This window comes from Ovis canadensis, chromosome 17 (genome assembly GCF_042477335.2).
Source record: "Ovis canadensis isolate MfBH-ARS-UI-01 breed Bighorn chromosome 17, ARS-UI_OviCan_v2, whole genome shotgun sequence".
NCBI classification, from domain to species: domain Eukaryota; kingdom Metazoa; phylum Chordata; class Mammalia; order Artiodactyla; family Bovidae; genus Ovis; species Ovis canadensis.
In genome coordinates this window covers 71,597,860-71,615,928 of record NC_091261.1, presented here as the reverse complement: position 1 = coordinate 71,615,928, position 18,069 = coordinate 71,597,860, and the positions used below count along the sequence as shown (strand labels likewise).

Here is an 18,069-nt window from a genome sequence, read left to right as displayed (position 1 = left end):
TGGTTGTGGCATGTGGGATCGTAAGTTGTGGTTTGTGAACTTTGAGCTGTGGTGCGTGGGATCTGGTTCCCTGGCCAGGGATTGAACCCAGGCCCCCTGCGTTTGGAGTGCAGAGTCTTAGCCATTGGACCACCAGGGAAGCCCCCACACTGGCCATTCTTACCTGTAACCTTCTTACCTCTGTGTACAGCATGCATGCTTTCCGTTCATCATCTAAACACCATTTTGTGACGGGTCGGCAAACTTTCTGTAAAGGGTCAGATGGTAAATATTTTAGGCTTTGGCGCTATGTAGTCTGTTACAGATCTCAGCCCTGGTAGCCTGAAGGCAGTCTCAGACAATATGTAAATGAAGGAATACAGCTGTGTGCTAATAAAACTTTATTTACATAGTTAGGCTAGGGCTGGATTTGGCCACAGACCGCAGTGTGCGGCCCCTTTCCTCAGCTGTATAGTACGCACCCCAGGTGGTCATCAGCTAATTAACTGACCCTCTGTCCTTACGTCTTTTAAGTGATTTCTGGTTTGCTGCTTTTCCAACAGAGGGAATAGGGGTCCCTGCGGTTGAATCTTTGCACCCTGGGTTATTTCTCTGGGAAAAATCACCCATAGTGGGGGATGCTTAAAGACCTCTGATACCGATGAAAAGCAGTGTCTTGCGTCTATCTTTGTTTTAAATTTTATTGATTATTTGGCCACTTTGGGTCTCAGTTGTGGCACCCAGGGTCTTCAAAGCATCACGCGGGATCTTTTGTTGCAGCTCAGGGGCTTAGTTAGTTACTTTGTGGCATGTGGGATTTCAGTTCCCCGGCCAGGGATCGCACCCATGTCCTCTGCATCTCAAGACGGATTCTTAACCATTGGACCCCCAGGGAAGTTTTCCTGCTAACCTCCCAGAGCACCATGTGGGCTCACAACCTCTCGGGCAGGTAGCCCCAGTGACTCTCACTGCCCTGCCCCCTTCTTAGGTGGGACAGTGCTCAGTAAGGTGGGGCCATGGTGTGGCTCTACCCTTAGGGCTGGGCACGTAGGACTCATGCTGGGCTCTGGGGTCCTTTGCCTTTGTCCCTGTCTGACCACCTTCCCCTGCAGGTCGTGTGGCCCGGGCTGGCCGAAGTGGCACGGCCTATTCCTTGGTGGCCCCTGACGAGGTCCCCTACCTGCTGGACCTACACCTGTTCCTGGGCCGTGCTCTGACCCTTGCCCGTCCCCCCGAGGAGCCCTCAGGTGAGTAGAAGCTCGAGCAGGACTGGGTCCCCCTGGAGTTCATGATGTGGACAGGGGGTGGAGGTAGTCCACGCTGTCCTGGCTTGGGATTTGACCCCAGGGGAAGATGTCTGTATTTGAAAGGCAGGTAAAGAGCCAGATAAGGGCTTTCCTGGTGGCTCAGGCCGTGAAGAATCTGCCTGCAATGCAGGAGACCTGGGTTTCATCCCTGGGTCAAGAAGATTCCCTGGAGAAAGGAATGGCAACCCACTCCGTAGTCTTGCTTGGAGAATCCCATGGACAGAGGAGCTTGGTGGGCTACAGTCCATGGGGTCGCAAAGAGTCAGACACGACTGAGCGACTAACACTTTCACTTGAAGAGTCAGATAGTAAACATCTTGGGCCCTGCAGGTCACCTGATGCCCAGCAGCTCCTCGTCTGTGCCCTTGTAGTGTGAAATTAGCCACAGGCAATACAGACATGAGTAGAGGGGGGTGTGATCCATAAACCTGTGTTTATAAAAACAGGCGGAGCCACTCGATAAGTGGTTTCCCTCGTGGGGCTGATTTTAGTGACTCAGGACCCAGAGCAGGGCTAGGGACGGGCTGCGGGCAGAGGACGGCCTCTGACCGGGGCTCCTGGCGGCGGCAGGCGTGGAAGGCGGGGACGGCGTACTGGGCCGGGTGCCACAGGGCGTGGTGGATGACGAGGACTGCGGCCTGCGGACCAGCCTGGAGGCATCGTTGGAGCTGCGGGGCCTAAGCCGCGTGGCTGACAATGCCCAGCAGCAGTATGTACGCTCACGGCCAGCGCCCTCGCCTGAGTCCATCAAGAGGGCCAAGGGGCTGGACCTCGCCGGGCTGGGCCTGCACCCCCTCTTCAGTGAGTCCCTGTCTCAGGCGGGTGTGGGGTGGAGACGGTGGACCCCGCAGAACCTACTGGACCTCACACCTCTCTCCCTCCCTCCTGCCAGGCTCTCGCTTCCAGCAGGAGGAGCTGCAGCGGCTCAGGCTGGTGGACAGCATCAGGAACTACCGCTCCCGGGCGGTGAGTGTGGGGCCCGGGTCTGGCTGAGCACCTGACCCCCCAGTGGGCCCCGAGCAGGGAATCCTCTCAATCCGCAGCTCTAGCTGTGTCAGCATCCCTAGAGCCAAGGTTCTGCTTGTTCCGGAGCCATCCCTGCTGGTGCACAGCACGTTTCCTAGGCCTTCCATACAGATGGGTAGACTGGGGCTCATAGAGGGCAGTGACATGTCCTAGGCCTGTTAGAGGAGCAGGCTTTCAATAGCTCTTATCTCCTGACTCCCATCGGGATGCCTCCCGTGTCTTTTGTCTATGGAGATGCCCACAAAGGGGAGAGTCCTGCCAGCTGGCACCGGGAGGAGAGGAGCTGGAGACCCACATGGTTAAAAGCACTGGTTTGTGGTCCAGTGAACTTAGATTGAAATCCCAGATCTAGTGTGTCCCAGCTGTGTGACCTTAGGCCTGTTAACTTGCCTTCTCTGGGCCTCCCTCCATAATTGTGAAAAGCCAGGAATGAGTGGAAGGGAACTGGGAGGAATACCAGAGAAAGCACACCAAGTGGGGGAGGCAGGAATTGGGGAGGAAGTGGCCGTGGGTGAAGGCCTTGGGTGTCCCCCCACTACAGACCATCTTTGAGATCAACGCCTCCAGCCGCGACCTGAGCAGCCAGGTGATGCGCGCCAAGCGGGAGAAGGACCGCAAAGCCATAGCCAGCTTCCAGCAGGGACGGCAGGAGCAACAGGAGAGCCCGGCGGGCCCAGCCCCGAGCCTCCCAGCACCGCAGGAGGAGCAGCCTGAGAAGGAGGAGGTGGTGGGAGAGAGTGTAGAGGTGCAGGCCCTACCCTGGGGACCCTGGAGTCTGGCCTGGGGTGGGGGAAAGGCGGGTCAAGTCCCAGCAGCCCGTGGGGCTGACCTCAGGGCTTTGAGCCATTACTAGGGATGGAGGCAGTGAGTCCAGTCCCACCTCTGACATTTGGGGCAACCAGTGACCCAGCCCCAGCCTTCCTATCTACGGGATGGGGTTGTGGTCTCGTCCGCCATCCCTTGCCTGAAGCCCAGGGGGCCAGGTGTGTTTTAGGACTCAGAGTCTTTATGGTGGGTCCCTTGTGGATGACCTCACACTCTCAGCAGGGTCTGGGGTGTCACCGCCGTGAAATGCTTCAGTTTCCACAGTGCGCTGCGCTGGTCCCCACGCCGAGGGGACAGACACAGCCTCTTGTTGGCTCAGGTTGGCTTTTGCTGCCAAGCGAATCAGGAAAGTTCATTTCTGGAACCTGGTGGACAAGGGCACTGCAGCCACGTGACCGCAGTACCCGGTCCTGGGTCCTCTGGGCAGATTGAAGACGGCACATGGAGCATTCCCACAGGCCCAGGTGGCCGTGTCGTTGTCATCATCGCCTGTCTCAGCCTGGGGTCTGGGCAGGTGGGAAGGGGCCTAGTTGGCAGCAGCGGAGGTTTGACTCGGGCAGGGTCAGGCACTAGGCCTTCGTGGCCAAAGGCAAGGCTGGGGAACCAGGGTGTCCCATTCACCTGGTGGGTAAGGCCCCAGGCCTGCTTTCTAATGCTTGATTTGGAGAAAGGGTCCAGTAGGCAAAAAATACACTTGAAGACCCCCGGACTAGTCCATGTCATGGAGAGCAAGGCCACCCAGAGAGGGATGGGGCTTTGGCTTAGTCATGAGACTAGGGGCCTGAGCTGGGCCTGGCACATGGTGGGGCTCACCTTGGTTGGCATCCTGCCCACCCCCACCCTACCAGTCCTGCCTTTGCTGGTCCTCGGGTCCTGATGAGGACACGGCGGGTCCCAGAAGCTCCTAGTCCTAGACCCCAGCAGGGCTGGCAGATGGGAAGGCCAGTTTGTTCCCTGGGGGCTGCAGGTGACGCTGGGCCTCTGTCCACCAGGACGTCTTCACGGAAGTTGTCGGCCGGAAGCGGCAGCAGCCGGGACCCCACCGGGAAGCCAAGAGGCGGAGGGAGGAGGCCCGGCAGCGGGACCAGGCATTCTACATCCCCTACCGGCCCAAGGACTTTGACAGCGAGCGGGGGTGAGTGGCTGCTGGTCCTGGCCGGGGTGGAGTAGGGTGGGCGTTTGGGCCCCCCTCCCAACCTCAGAGTGTCTCTCCACCCTCCCTCTTCAGCCTGAGCGTCGGCGGGGACGGGGGCGCCTTCGAGCAGCAGGTAGCTGGTGCAGTGCTGGACCTGATGGGAGATGAAGCCCAGAGCCTGACCAAGGGCCGGCAGCAGCTCAAGTGGTGAGTGAGCCAGCCGGCACACCCCTCCCATGCCCACCTGCCCTCCACTTGGTCCCCACGACAGGCGTGTGACCCCCTGACTGTCCTGCCTCCCATTTGATCCCCTAGAGCAGGAATTATGTCACCTCCCACCCCTCACTGGATCCTGTGGAGCACAGATCATGACCCCCCACCCCCCAAGCCCATGTGGTCATGCCCTACAGGGGTCTTGACCCCATCTGCCCTTCTGAGGGGCTAGTCTTTCTAGACAGGGGCTCATGACCCAGTTTGCCCATTTTGAACTCTGGTTCTGGAGAAGTTAGACTCAGACTCTGGTTCTGACTCAGTCCAGGGTCACAGAATCAGGAGGTGGTAAAGTGAGGGGTCGGGAACCCCCCAGGGGGCCCATGCCCCTGACCCGGACTCCCAGGTTGGACTAATCCCCAGACACCCCCACGCTGTTTTCGGAGGCCTGGGATGCCAGGGAATGGTGAGGAAGGGCAAGGAATAGGCCTTAATGGAGTACCTGCTGCATGCCGGACACGGGCATGCCGCTTTCCTTGAGTCCTCCAAACAACCCAATGAGGGGTCAGAGGGACACAGGCCTGGAGGGGAAGCGGGCCACCACCCTCTGCGGCACACCTCCCAACTCCTCCCACAGGGACCGTAAGAAGAAGCGGTTTGTGGGACAGTCGGGACAAGAGGACAAGAAAAAGATCAAGACCGAGAGTGGCCGCTACATCAGCAGCTCCTACAAGCGGGACCTGTATCCTGGAGGGCGGGACCAGAAGGGGCGGGGCCAAGCTCTTATCAGCACAGCCACTCTTGGTCGGGTCAGGAAGGGGAGTGGCCTATCTCAACCACCCCAGCTTCCTATAGGTGGCGGCTAGGGAGGGGGCGGGGTCGAGCGGATTCAACCACCAAAGCCCTTTTAGGTGAGTCCTGTGTCCTGGTTGGGGAGGGGAGCATGGTCACACCACAGGAGCGCCAAGGGCATCTCCATGCCGCAAGCAGCCTCCTTAATGCAGCCCCCCAGCTACCAAAAGTGGAAACAGAAACGGAAAATCGATGATCGTGACTCAGAAGAAGAAGAAACTTTTGACCGCCGCGGCCCAGAGCGAAGAGGTGGGAAGCACGGCCGAGGGCAAGGTGAGCGCCCCGGGAGGGTCGTCCTTAAAACACAGGCTGCCAAGTAGTACATTTGGTCAACTCGGGTGCTTGGTTCTCTTGGCGCGGCCTAGGTCCTTCAGCAGGTGACAGACTAAGGTGGGCAAAGGGTAAAGAAAAATGGGTAAAGAAAAAAGGGTAAAGAAAAAGTGAAAGTGAAGTCGCACAGTCGTGTCCGACTCTTTGCCACCCCATGGGCTGTAGCCTACCAGGCTTCTCCATCCATGGGATTTTCCAGGCACGAGTACTGGAGTCGGTTGCCATTTCCTTCCCCAGGGGATCTTCCCTACCCAGGGATCGAACCTGGGTGTCCCGCATTGTAGGCAGATGCTTTACCCTCTGAGCCACCAGGGAAGCCCTGGGCAAGGGGTAAAGTGCCCTCCCAGAGACCTGGGAGAGCGGGCTGGGACAGGCGCCTGACTGTTCCTGCCTGCTGCCACCATTTTGTTGAGTGACTATGGACAAGTCCCTTCTCCTCACTGACCTTCTCTGATTTCTCTCCTGCTAGAAAAAGGTTAAGCTACAGCCTAGAAAATACAGTCCATAGAGACAGGGATTGGAACCTGCCTGGCTCCCCAGTGCCCAGCCTAGAGGAGGTGCTGAAAAGCCTTTGTTGAGTGATTTCTGATTGTGATAGTCACACTTAGGAGGCCTTACTGTGGACCAGGCCTTGTTCTGAACACTGCACACATAATAACTCATTTACGTCTCTTTGGGACCTTGGAGGTAGATGCTATTCATAATTCACAGGCGGGGAAACTGAGGCAGAGAGAAGTTATGTCATTGTCCATGAGGTCACAGCTGGGATTTGCACCCAGCATTTCGGGCTAGAGGGTCCATGCTGTTGCCCGTTACAGTAGACGACTTAAGCCTTATTCAGCAGTTACCACCTGCCAGGTGTTGGGGCTTGAACACAGAATGGGAGTGGGGACAGGGGAACACCTGGGAGGCTTCTGGGAGGAGAAGACATTGGGAGTTGACCCAAAAGCTGAGCTCCTGGCATCTCTGTCCTGGCAGGTGCATCCCAGCCCCGCACCCCTGGCACCCCCGCGGGCCGCGTGCGCTCAGAGCTCAAGACCAAGCAGCAGATCCTGAAGCAGCGGCGCCGAGCCCAGAAGATGCGCTTCCTGCAGCGTGGGGGCCTGAAGCAGCTCTCTGCCCGCAACCGGCGCCGCGCCCAGGAGCTGCAGCAGGGCGCCTTTGGCCGCGGTGCCCCTTCCAAGAAGGGCAAGATGAGGAAGAGGATGTAAGAAGGTGACGCAGCCCTGCGATTCCTCAGTTGGTCCAGGCATGGGCATCAGCAGCGTTCCCTGTGTACTGCTGTGTGCTTGGCCCTGAGTTGGGTGCTGGGGGAGCTCCCTTGGTCCATGCAAAGGAGTGCTGCACAGCCGCAGAGGGGCAGCAGCTGCCTCTGCCTAAGACAGGGCACATTTGAGTAGGGTGTTGAAGGGTTCATAGGAGTTTGCCAGGTAGGCCACAACCTGAGCTTGCACCTCAGCTGCTGCTGCTTTTCGTGTGTTCCAGATTCAGAGGTGGTGTCCCCATGGGTTTGAGCCCTGAGTGCCTGAGGCCCAGTGATGTATTTTTAATGTAATAAACCTTTATTGAGCACCTCCAGTGGACCAGGAGCACAGTCTGCTTGAGGAGTTGGAAGGGACAGACCAGGGTGCTGAAATTCCAGCTGGAGTGCCGATGAGACAAGAGCTTGTGGGTGGGTCCTGTGTGGGTTCTGCCAATATCTCCACTTTCCTGATGAAAAAAGTCAGGCTCAGAGGATGGGTAGGTTGCTGAGGTTTGAGGACCTTGAAATTGGCCCTCGGGTCCCAGGACAGGCTTGCACCTGAGACTGGGTGGTGAGAAGCAGATGGGATGTAGGGTCAAGGATCAGAACATACAGTGCTCCTCTTGGCTGTGAAGAGTCCACCACGCACCCAGACGTCAATACCTGTCCTGGCCTCTGCCTTCCTCCAAGCCCTGTGCTCCTCAAGCCCCTCCTGGGGGCCCTGCGAAGGTCATGGGCTGCATCTTGCAGCTGGGTTCTCAGACTGGCCATCCCTCAGCGCCAGTCCAGAGTGGAGGAGCCTTTGTGAGCAGACGCCCTGGGAATGGTGTCCGCATGTGACCCTCTTGCTGGTCCTTTATTTTACTTTACTTGCCAAACGCTCATCTAGAATTTCCCAGAATTTTTGCACCAGGCCCCGTCCCAACCTGACAAACATCAGCTGGTTTAAATGCCCCCACTGTCCTGGGAGGAACGACCAGGTACCAGGCCACATGGTGGATGTGGTTTGGGGGCCCCCATGTAGCTCACATTTACTTAGTACTTGCTCTGTGCCTCTTGTGTACACCCCACTGCCGTCTGAGGGGGCACAGTCCTCCCATCTTTCTGGTGAGAGCCGCTCAGCCCACACCCTGCAGGAAATGTGTGCCTCCCCTGTCCTCGGGCTGGGTCCCTCAAGGAGTCCCTCTCCCACTGCTCACCTGGGTCGGGTTACGAGGTGGGGGCGGTGGACTCAGCCTGATGGAGTCCAGCCAGCATGGCAGAGAGGTCCAGAATGGACAGCTTCACCTGGGGTCGCAACACAGCCAGAGTCAGATCCCAGTTCCTGAGTGTCCAGTCCCCACCCCCCCCAAAACACCGGAGGATGTAAAGCAGAGGTGGGAGATAGACTTCTATTAGATAGCAATGATGTTGGCTCCCCAGGGGCAGTGAACCTGGTCTAAACCCTTCTAGATTTTTTAAGCCTCCCACGCAATTCATTCACAGGCACTTTTCAGTTTTCTAGCTGGCTATCACCTGTATTATAGTTGAGTTAGTATTTTCACTTACATCAGTTATTTCTTTTTTCTTTTTAGTTCGATCAGTCATGTTCATTAGTGTATGACCTACTCTCATCTTCTCCTTTATTTTGTTTAAATTAACCTATTTATTGATACGAGCTTAATGAACACCCATGGATCCAGTGCCAAGACCTAGAACATGATGGTAATCTTACCTTGGGCTCTTCCTTCACCTTTGTCACTGAAATAAACATCTGACAAGGAAACTATGTCTCCACCAAAAGTGGAAAGAGATTAAATTACCCCTTGTCATAAGTGGGGGTAACTGGAAGAATAACAAAATGAAAATGAAACCAGGTTACTGAATTCTGGCAGCTACAGTTGCCCACAAAAGATGTGAGTCCCAGGTCCTGGAGACCAGGGATATTACGGGTGTTAAAGGCATAATTGTCACCACCCCCAACTCCTAACACTACTGAACCTTTCTCTTTGGAAAGATCAGAGAGTTGGTTGAAAAGGGACTGGCTTTTGCCTGTTACTTCATACCGAGCCTCTGTCCCTCCTAGAGTCGTCTTTTGTCCCTTGGGGTACCTGGGCCACACTTAAGAGAACAGTGGTGTACACGTGAATCCGCCTGACTCGGATGTGGCACTAAGGTAGGCTCTGGGGATCCAGTTCTTGGCATTTGGTTGGAATTCTGGCCTCGGGGTACAGGACAGGAGTGAGATGGGCTGGGGCAAAGGTGGGATGCCTCGCTTTGCGTCCTCCACTTCTCACAGAGGCTACGCTTTGGGCACCCGCTAGAATCCTAACAGAAGGGTCCAACGTTAGAAACCCCCTCCCTCCCGTGTAAACCAGGTCACGTGTTCTGCCACCTTAAAAACCTGAGTGAACAGACAAACCAGGCGTCCTTGGACACAGTGACCTTTGTGATGCCATTGTGCAGAAAGAAAAACCACTGTACAACCCCGTCTTCACACTCCCCAGGGGAAGCTAAGGCTTGTCCATGCAGGAGCCAGAGGGTCAGGGACTCATTAAAAGTGAGTTTCCGTCCCCTGGTTTTATCGATGTTGTCACTTGTTTGCACTGTTTGATCCTAAAACGAACTCTTGGTATAAATGTATTGTATCCATCAGTATATACCCTGGCCTAGTGTACAGTGAGGCCGCTGAGAGCCGGAGATGGTCCAGCTTCCTTCTGTCCTTGTAGCAGCAGAGTCGAGACCAATCCAAGGCTCCCAGGCAGAGGGCTAGGCAGCCGTACAGCCAGGAGACTTGGCTCTGATCACAGAGGGTTATGCTCAACCCAGAGAAGGTGGGATCGCAGGCACCGTATGTTCCCAAAAGTTGGGGAGCTGGAGGTGAGCTGCAGAGGGGTCCTCACCTGCTCCAGCTGCCCCTCGGTGTCCTCGATGTCTAGGGTGGGTGGTCGTCTCTGATGCTGACACACCAGCTGGTACATATTGAGTACTGCCATCCTGGTGCGCCCCAGGAGCAAGGTCTTTTCAGCCGCCGTGTTCTGGATCTGAATCCACTTGGATTCCTGGAGAACACCCCGCCCCCTGCCCCATTAAGGTGTGAGCCGGCCTGAGAAGGGCTGGAGCCCCATTCCCTTCTGCTTCCCACAAGTCAGATCCCCGAGGCTCTCTCAAGGAAAACTGCCCGTGAATGTAGTGTTGCCACATCTCTTATTAACCCGGGCTCTCCTCGCGGCGATGGGAGCCTGGGATCCCGGACGCCCACCTCCTCCGGCCTCGGTACCCAGTGCAACGTGCGCTCCCTCGCCGACTCCAGTCGCTCCAGGAGATGCGCTCGCCGCTGGCCCTGCAGAAGCAGCTCGTCCTGCCAGGAGTCCCGCAGCCGCTGCAGCCGCGCGCGCGCCTCCTCCAGCTCCGCGAGCCGCTGGCGCTCCGTGAGCCTCAGCGCCGCCTGCATGTCTGCCAGCCCGTCGAAGCGCGCCACCAGTTCGGGGACCTCTTGGAACTGGGATGGGGTCGGGAGGGGGTACTCACTGGGCCGGCGGCCCCCTCCTCTCCCCATGCTCAAACCCCGTGCCTCCTTAGGCTAACTGAAATGAGGGCATCACACATCCCTGCGCCCCAAGAGTTAGTTACTCCCGCCCCTCCCCACCCCGTTTCGATTCCTGGGTTGGGAAGATCCGCTGGAGAAGGGATAGGCTACCCAATCCAGTATTCTTGGGTTTCCCTTGTGGCTCAGCTGGTAAAGAATCCCCCTGCAATGCGGGAGACCTGGATTCGATCCCTGGGTTGGAAAGATCCCCTGGAGAAGGGAAAGGCTACCCATTCCAGTATTCTGGCTAGGAGAATTCCTTGGCCTGCATAGTCTATGGGGTCTCAAAGAGTCAGATGTGACTGAGCCGACTTTCACTCCCCACCTCTACCGTTAAACCCAGCTAAGTTTCACTGCCTGAGATGAATGTTAATTCATTGTTTCATTGAGCTAATACTGAGTTCCTGGATTCCCCCTCCCCCACCTGCCTGTGTGTCCTTCATAGGTTGTCTTTCTGAGTCTCAGTTGCACCGTCTGTAAAATGGGGTTGACAATAAGATTCACTTCCAAAACCTCCTGCAGGGCGCTCACCTCGGGCAACAGCTCCAACATTTGCTCCAGCAGGCGCGCGCAGGGCTCCAGACGCTGCAGCCCGCGCTGCAGACGCGCGCGCTTCCGCTGCAGCTCGGCCAGTTGAGCCCGGAGCCTCAGCGCCTCCGCCTCCCGGCGGCCCGCCAGGTGCCGCTCCTCCTTGGCTCTCCGCAGTGCGCGGCTGCGCCGGGCCTCGGCGTCCTGGGAAAAGGGGGTGGAGAGAAGACAACGACCCTCAAGACTTGGGAGCCTGCAGAGCTCGCCGCAGCCTCTCTGTCCCAATACTCACACGTTGAGTCAGGGGTTGCAAACAGATGGCCTGCGGGCCAAATTCAACTAGAATCTTTTCGGTCCCTCACTCCTCTCCCACGCTTTTTAAAATGCTTCAGGCAGTGCGTATTTCCCACCGATCCCTCTTACATTGGTAAGCCAACTTAAAAAAAACAAAACAAACCTTTTTATTTTGTATAGGAGTATAGCCAGATGGTTAATACCGAAATCAGATTGATTATATTCTTTGCAGCCAAAGATGGCAAAGCTCTATACAGTCAGCAAAAACAAGACCAGGAGCTGACTGTGGCTCAGATCATGAACCCTTTATTGCCAAATTCAGACTTAAATTGAAGAAAGTAGGGAAAACCACTAGACCATTCAGGTATGACCTAAATCAAATCCCTTATGATTATACAGTGGAAGTGAGAAATAGATTTAAGGGCCTAGATCTGATAGATAGAGTGCCTGATGAACTATGGACAGAGGTTCATGACATTGTACAGGAGACAAGGATCAAGACCATCCCCATGGAAAAGAAATGCAAAAAAGCAAAATGGCTGTCTGGGGAGGCCTTACAAATAGCTGTGAAAAGAAGAGAAGTGAAAAAGCAAAGGAGAAAATGAAAGATATAAGCATCTGAATGCAGAGTTCCAAAGAATAGCAAGGAGAGATAAGAAAGCCTTCTTCAGCAATCAATGCAGAGAAATAGAGGAAAACAACAGAATGGGAAAGATTAGAGATCTCTTCAAGAAAATTGGAGATACCAAGGGAACATTTCATGCAAAGATGGGCTCGTTAAAGGACAGAAATGGTATGGACCTAACAGAAGCAGAAGATATTAAGAAGAGGTGACAAGAATACACAGAAGAACTGTACAAAAAAGATCTTCACGACCCGGATAATCACGATGGTGTGATCACTCACCTAGAGCCAAACATCCTGGAATGTGAAGTCAAGTGGGCTTTAGAAAGCATCACTACAAACAAAGCTAGTGGAGGTGATGAACTTCCAGTAGAGCTATTTCAAATCCTGAAAGATGATGCTGTGAAAATGCTGCACTCAATATGCCAGCAAATTTGGAAAACTCAGCAGTGGCCACAGGACTAGAAAAGGTCAGTTTTCATCCAAATCCCAAAGAAAGGCAATGCCAAAGAATGCTCAAACTACCGCACAATTGCACTCATTTCACACGCTAGTAAAGTAATGCTCAAAATTCTCCAAGCCAGGCTTCAGCAATACACGAACTGTGAACTTCCAGATGTTCAAGCTGGTTTTAGAAAAGACAGAGGAACAGAGATCAAACAGCCAACATCTGCTGGATCATCAAAAAAGCAAGAGAGTTCCAGAAAAACATCTATTTCTGCTTTATTGACTATTCCAAAGCCTTTGACTGTGTGGATCACAACAAACTGTGGAAAAATCTGAAAGAGATGGGAATACCAGACCACCTGACCTGCCTCTTGAGAAACCTATATACAGGTCAGGAAGCAACAGTTAGAACTGGACATGGAACAACAGACTGGTTCCAAATAGGAAAAGGAGTACGTCAAGGCTGTATATTGTCACCCTGCTTATTTAACGTATATGCAGAGTACATCATGAGAAATGCTGGACTGGAAGAAACACAAGCTGGAATCAAGATTGCCAGGAGAAATATCAATAACCTCAGATATGCAGATGACACCACCCTTATGGCAGAAAATGAAGAGGAACTAAAAAGCCTCTTGATGAAAGTGAAAGAGGAGAGTGAAACAGTTGGCTTAAAGCTCAACATTCAGAAAACGAAGATCATGGCATCTGGTCCCATCACTTCATGGGAAATAGATGGGGAAATAGTGGAAACAGTGTCAGACTTTATTTTTTTGAGCTCCCAAATCACTGCAGATGGTGATTGCAGCCATGAAATTAAAAGATGCTTACTCCTTGGAAGGAAAGTTATGACCAACCTAGACAGCATATTAAAAAGCAGAGACATTATTTTGCCAACAAAGGTCCGTCTAGTCAAGGCTATGGTTTTTCCAGTGGTCATGTATGGATGTGAGAGTTGGACTGTGAAGAAGGCTGAGTGCCGAAGAATTGATGCTTTTGACCTGTGGTGTTGGAGAAGACTCTTGAGAGTCCCTTGGACTGCAAGGAGATCCAACCAGTCCATTCTAAAGGAGATCAGTCCTGGGTGTTCATTGGAAGGACTGATGCTAGAGCTGAAACTCCAGTACTTTGGCCACCTCATGCGACGAGTTGACTCATTGGAAAAGACTCTGATGCTGGGAGGGATTGGGGGCAGGAAGAAAAGGGGACAACAGAGGATGAGATGGCTGGATGGCATCACTGACTCGATGGACGTGAGTTTGAGTGAACTCTGGGAGATGCTGATGGACAGGGAGGCCTGGTGTGCTGTGATTCATGGGGTCGCAAAGAGTCGGACACAACTGAGCGACTGAACTGAACTGAAGCAGATTAACAATGTTGTGATAGTGTCAGGTGAACAGTGAAACTCAGCCATAAATTACACATGTATCCATTCTCCCACAAGCTCTCCTCCCATCCAGGCTGCCACATAACACGGAGCAAATTTCCCTGTGCTATACAGTAGGTCCTTGTTGGTTATCCATTGTAAATATAGCACTGTGTACATGTCCATCCCAAGCTCCATAACCATCCGTTCCTCACCCATTTCCACCCCACCGCCAGCCCCCCTGCCCTGCCTCCCCAGAAACCATAAGTTCCTTCTCTAAGTCTGTGAGTCTCTTTGTTTGGTAAGTAAGCAATTTAATTTGTATGATTTCCTTTTAGATTTCACATATAAGGGATGTCATACAGTATTCCTTTCCTGCCTGATTAACTTCACTAAGTATGACGATCTCTAGGTATGACAACCATCCATGTTGCTGCAGATGATCTTATTTTATTCTTTTCAATTGGGTAAACCTACTTTTTAAGTTTCTGTGACCTGTCTGGCTCCTATAGGATTGTGACTTTGTGACCTCTGCCTTGCCTCCCCCCACCAGTCTCCACATACCTGCAAAAACTTTTCAAAGCGGATGAGTGACCCCTTTAGCTCCTGCTTTTTCTGTTCCAACTGTTCCCATCGCTGTTTCAGGGAGGCCTTTGTGATCTCGAACACCTGGCCGATAAGCAGTAGGTATCTGTGTGTATTTGGGGTTTCAAGTCATCCAGCACTTCAGGTTCATGTTTAACTCTGCTCATCTTTTTCCCTTAATCTTGCTGCTGCACCCTGGCTCATATCTACCTGGGGCTCCCACTACCCATGATGAAGCCCCAATTCTCTCCAGTAGCCCCTGCATGTCAGCATCCCTGCTCTTCCTTCAGGCCTCAGCTCACCCTGTCTCCTTTGACACTGTTTTCCAGACTCTTACCCACCTGTGTTTTGTTCTCACCTTCCTGTCTTTGTATATGCTGTCCCCTCTGTGTGTTTCTCCCTTTTCACCCTATCCCTCTTTGCTGGAGAAGCTGACTTGCCCTTCAGCCATCCTTAAGACATCACTTCCTCCAGGAAGTCCTCCGTGACCATCCCTGTGTAGAGACAGGGGCTTTCTCTGGGGTCCCACCATCCCTGCTCAGTGCTTCCCCCCTCACAGCAGTCACTACCCAGACACTTGTCTGTTCTCTTCTCTAGGCTGTGAGCCCATGAGGGCAGGGGCTGTGGTGAGACTTCTAGATCCCAGGGCATACCCTGCACACAGTAGCTGCTCAGTGCACATTGATTTGCACCAACCACTGATCTCATTTGACCCCCATTTGACAGATGAGGAAAGCAAAGCTCAGCACAGTGGCTCGTCTCAGACCTTGTAGTAATAAGTTGGCTCCATCACTTTCTCATCTTTTTTTGGAGGGGTCTGGAGTCCCCCCAAAGTTTCAGGGACTACATTGAGTGGCTCACCTCCTTCTGGGCCTGAAGGCCCCGGTCTGCATCCACCAGCTCCTGCCTCTTCTCCAAGAGACGCAGGACCGGGGGGACATGGTCCATGTTCTGCTCCGGGATCTTCCTGGAGGGGCAAAAGGAAGTGGGAGTAAAGGAGGCAGGAAGCAGGGCCCCCAAACTCTCCAGCGGTTGAGAGACTCTCAACATGTTAACTCTCCTAACATGCCTCTATTAGCCACCTCCTGGCTGTGGAACTTTTTACTCATTCAGCAAATTGTCCTGAGAATCTACTCTGTGCCAAGCACTGTTCTTGGCACTGGGGGGTACAGTCTTGGTCAAGACAGGCAGATCCCTGGTCTCCAGGAGCTGGCATCCCACTAGGGAATGCAGAAAAGAAAGGTAACAAACAACAAACAATGCTAGGGACTTCCCTGGGCTTCCTGGTGGTTCAGATGGTAAAGAATCTGCCTGAGACATGGAAGACCCAGGTTCGATCCCTGGGTCTGGAAGATCCCCTGGAGAACATGGTAACCCACTCCAGTATTCTTGCGTGGAGAATCCCCATGGACAGAGGAGCCTGGTTGGCTACAGTCCGTGGGGTCACAAAGAGTTGGACACAACTGAGCGACTAACACTTTCACTTTCACACTTTCAGGGACTTTGCTGGCAGTTCAGTGGTTAAGACTCCAGGCTTCCAAAGCATGGGGTGCAGGTTTGACTAATGATCAGAAAACTAAGGTCTGACATGCTGTGTGGTGCAGCCAAAAAAATAATAATAAAAATAAACTATGCTGGGACACGGTAGGGACTGAGATGAAAAAGTCAGCAGACTAAAGGAAATCTCTCAATAGGGAGATAGACAAGTCTCTGAGAAAGGGATATTTGAGCAGAGACTTGAAGGGGAAGAGGGAGGGAGCCATGTGGATGCTGCAGGGAACAGATTCTAGGCTGAGGGAATAGTCAATGCCAGACCCCGAGAGAAGGACCTTGGTATGTAGAAGGAGCTGCTAGGAGGACAGTGTGGTGGGAAGGGAGGGAGGCACAGAGTGGTAGGAATTGAAATAAGAGAAGTTACGAGGGTCAGACTGCGGTGGGCTGCGATGAAGGGGGTCTCTGGCTTTGACTCTGAGTGAGATGCGAAGCATGGGAGGGTTTGGGGCAGAGGAGGTACCCCTCTGGCTGCTCTGGGGAGCAAGGCCAATAAGAGGGGCGGGGCAGCTGCAGGGGACCCGGGACAGATCACAGGATAATGTGGAGAGGATGTGATTCTGGTCTACGTGGCTCTGTAGAGAGGTAAGGAGCAGTGGGTTCTGGGTACCACTGGAGAGGAGAGCAGATGGGGTGATGAGGCAGTGAGAGAGGGAGTTCAAAGAGGAACCTCGATGCTGGAAGGATTTTGCTGCTGATGGCAGGCTGAGTGGGGAGCAGGGAGATCAGCTCTTCCGTAAGGCCAAGTTGAGACTGACCTGCCGGTTGATCTCTGCGGGGGAGGGTCTAGAAGGAGACTGAGATCTGGAGCCAGGCTCCCAGGAGAGAGGAGCAGCTGGACCCAGCCCCGCAGGGTCAGCTGTGTCGGAAGCAGGAGGGATGTGCTATCATTCCACTTGGCTTGCCCAGCTCTGGTCCAGGGGAAACCCTCCCGTTTTACTGACTCTGAGACTGAAGTTGGCAGACTCTCCTAAGTTAAGAGTCCACACTCGGGCTTCCCTGGTGGTCGAGTGGTTAAATACGCCTTGCAATGCAAGGGACGCTGGTTTGATCCCTGGTTTGGGAAGATCCCACATGCCCCGGGGCAGGTAAGCCCACGCACCACAACTATTGAGCCTGCACCCCTAAAGCCTGTGCTCCACAACAAGAGAAGCCAGCCACCACCATCAGAAGATCACGCACAGCAACAAAGAGCAGCCCCCACTCACCTCAACTACAGAAAGCCCATGTGCAGCAACAAAGACCCACCACCGCCAAAAAAATCAGAATAACTAAATAAATAAATCTTAGGAGAGTCCACACTCCCACTGCAGAAAGCACAGGTTTGATTCCTGGTGAAAGTGAAAGCAGTAGTCGCTTAGTCGTGTCTGACTCTTTGCGACCCCAAGGACTGGAGCCCACCAGGCTCCTCTGTCCATGGAATTCTCCAGGCAAGAATACTGGAGTGGGTAGCCATGGCCTTCTCCAGGGGATCTTCCAGACCCAGGGATCGAACCCAGGTCTCCTGCATTGCAGGCAGATTCCTGGCAGGGGAACTAAGATCTCACATGCGGCACAGCCAAAAAATATATATATAATGATATATTAAATGATACTGAAGTTGGGACCCCCTCCAGCCACAGTGCTGAACAAGGCAGACAAGGTTTCTCCAATCTTCCTCTAAAATTTAGTTTGCAGGGAGAGGGTACGAGAATAATTCCTTCCCACCTTGGGTCAAACGATTTCATCTCAACTGGGTATCAGCTAGGGGTGGGGCTCAGGCACAGATCAGAGACCTGGATTATTGACCCAGCTCTGCCCTAACTACCCCTGAGACCTTGGGAAAATTGCCATTTCCTTCAAGCCTCAGCATCTTTCTCTGGGAAGTGGGGCCATAAATCCCCACCAAGAACTGCCCGAAGAAGCCAGGATCCAGGGGGGTAGGAAGGGGCCAACCCACCCGCTCCTGCCCACCCATCCTGCTGCCTCTCAGTGCACCCTGCACACCACTCACATAGACAGTTTCTCTTCCAAAACCAGTTGGAAATATTCCTCCCAGGGCACTGCCATTCTCCTGCAGTTGCCCCGGGCTTGCTTTCTTTCTGGAATTTTGCACAAGGTCGCACAGAGTCGGAAACGACTGAAGCGACTTAGCAGCAGCAGCAGGAGGCCCTGGGGGCTTCTGATGGACGGTTTGCACGCTCAGTACTCCCGGAAGGC

General features: G+C 53.8%; 2 protein-coding genes and 1 non-coding gene across 4 annotated transcripts in view; 1 reads left to right on the top strand and 2 right to left on the bottom strand.

The window, feature by feature from the left end:
- DDX54 (DEAD-box helicase 54) overlaps positions 1 to 7,242 on the top strand; it is a 17,703-nt gene extending 10,461 nt beyond the window's left edge. The window contains exons 12-20 of one of the 2 annotated variants that reach the window (XM_069558059.1): positions 1,092 to 1,226; positions 1,857 to 2,087; positions 2,179 to 2,252; positions 2,854 to 3,036; positions 4,130 to 4,272; positions 4,366 to 4,479; positions 5,120 to 5,224; positions 5,495 to 5,607; positions 6,643 to 7,242. In XM_069558059.1, coding sequence (XP_069414160.1) covers positions 1,092 to 1,226; positions 1,857 to 2,087; positions 2,179 to 2,252; positions 2,854 to 3,036; positions 4,130 to 4,272; positions 4,366 to 4,479; positions 5,120 to 5,224; positions 5,495 to 5,607; positions 6,643 to 6,875 — 1,331 coding nt within the window. In that variant the 3' untranslated portion in view covers positions 6,876 to 7,242. Of the gene's footprint in view, positions 1 to 1,091; positions 1,227 to 1,856; positions 2,088 to 2,178; positions 2,253 to 2,853; positions 3,058 to 4,129; positions 4,273 to 4,365; positions 4,480 to 5,119; positions 5,225 to 5,494; positions 5,608 to 6,642 lie in introns of both variants that reach the window. The other variant, XM_069558058.1, reaches the window with a different exon arrangement.
- TRNAW-CCA (transfer RNA tryptophan (anticodon CCA)) lies at positions 67 to 139 on the bottom strand. The gene has a single exon. It is a non-coding gene; the product is annotated as a tRNA-Trp (tRNA).
- CFAP73 (cilia and flagella associated protein 73) lies at positions 7,208 to 18,069 on the bottom strand. Its single transcript, XM_069558065.1, has 8 exons — positions 17,864 to 18,069; positions 15,181 to 15,286; positions 14,299 to 14,403; positions 11,007 to 11,207; positions 10,167 to 10,388; positions 9,790 to 9,948; positions 8,107 to 8,194; positions 7,208 to 7,374 (listed from the first exon to the last, which is right to left on the bottom strand). Exons 1-7 carry the CDS (start codon positions 17,917 to 17,919, stop codon positions 8,117 to 8,119), a joined length of 927 nt encoding a protein of 308 aa, XP_069414166.1. The 5' UTR covers positions 17,920 to 18,069; the 3' UTR covers positions 7,208 to 7,374; positions 8,107 to 8,116.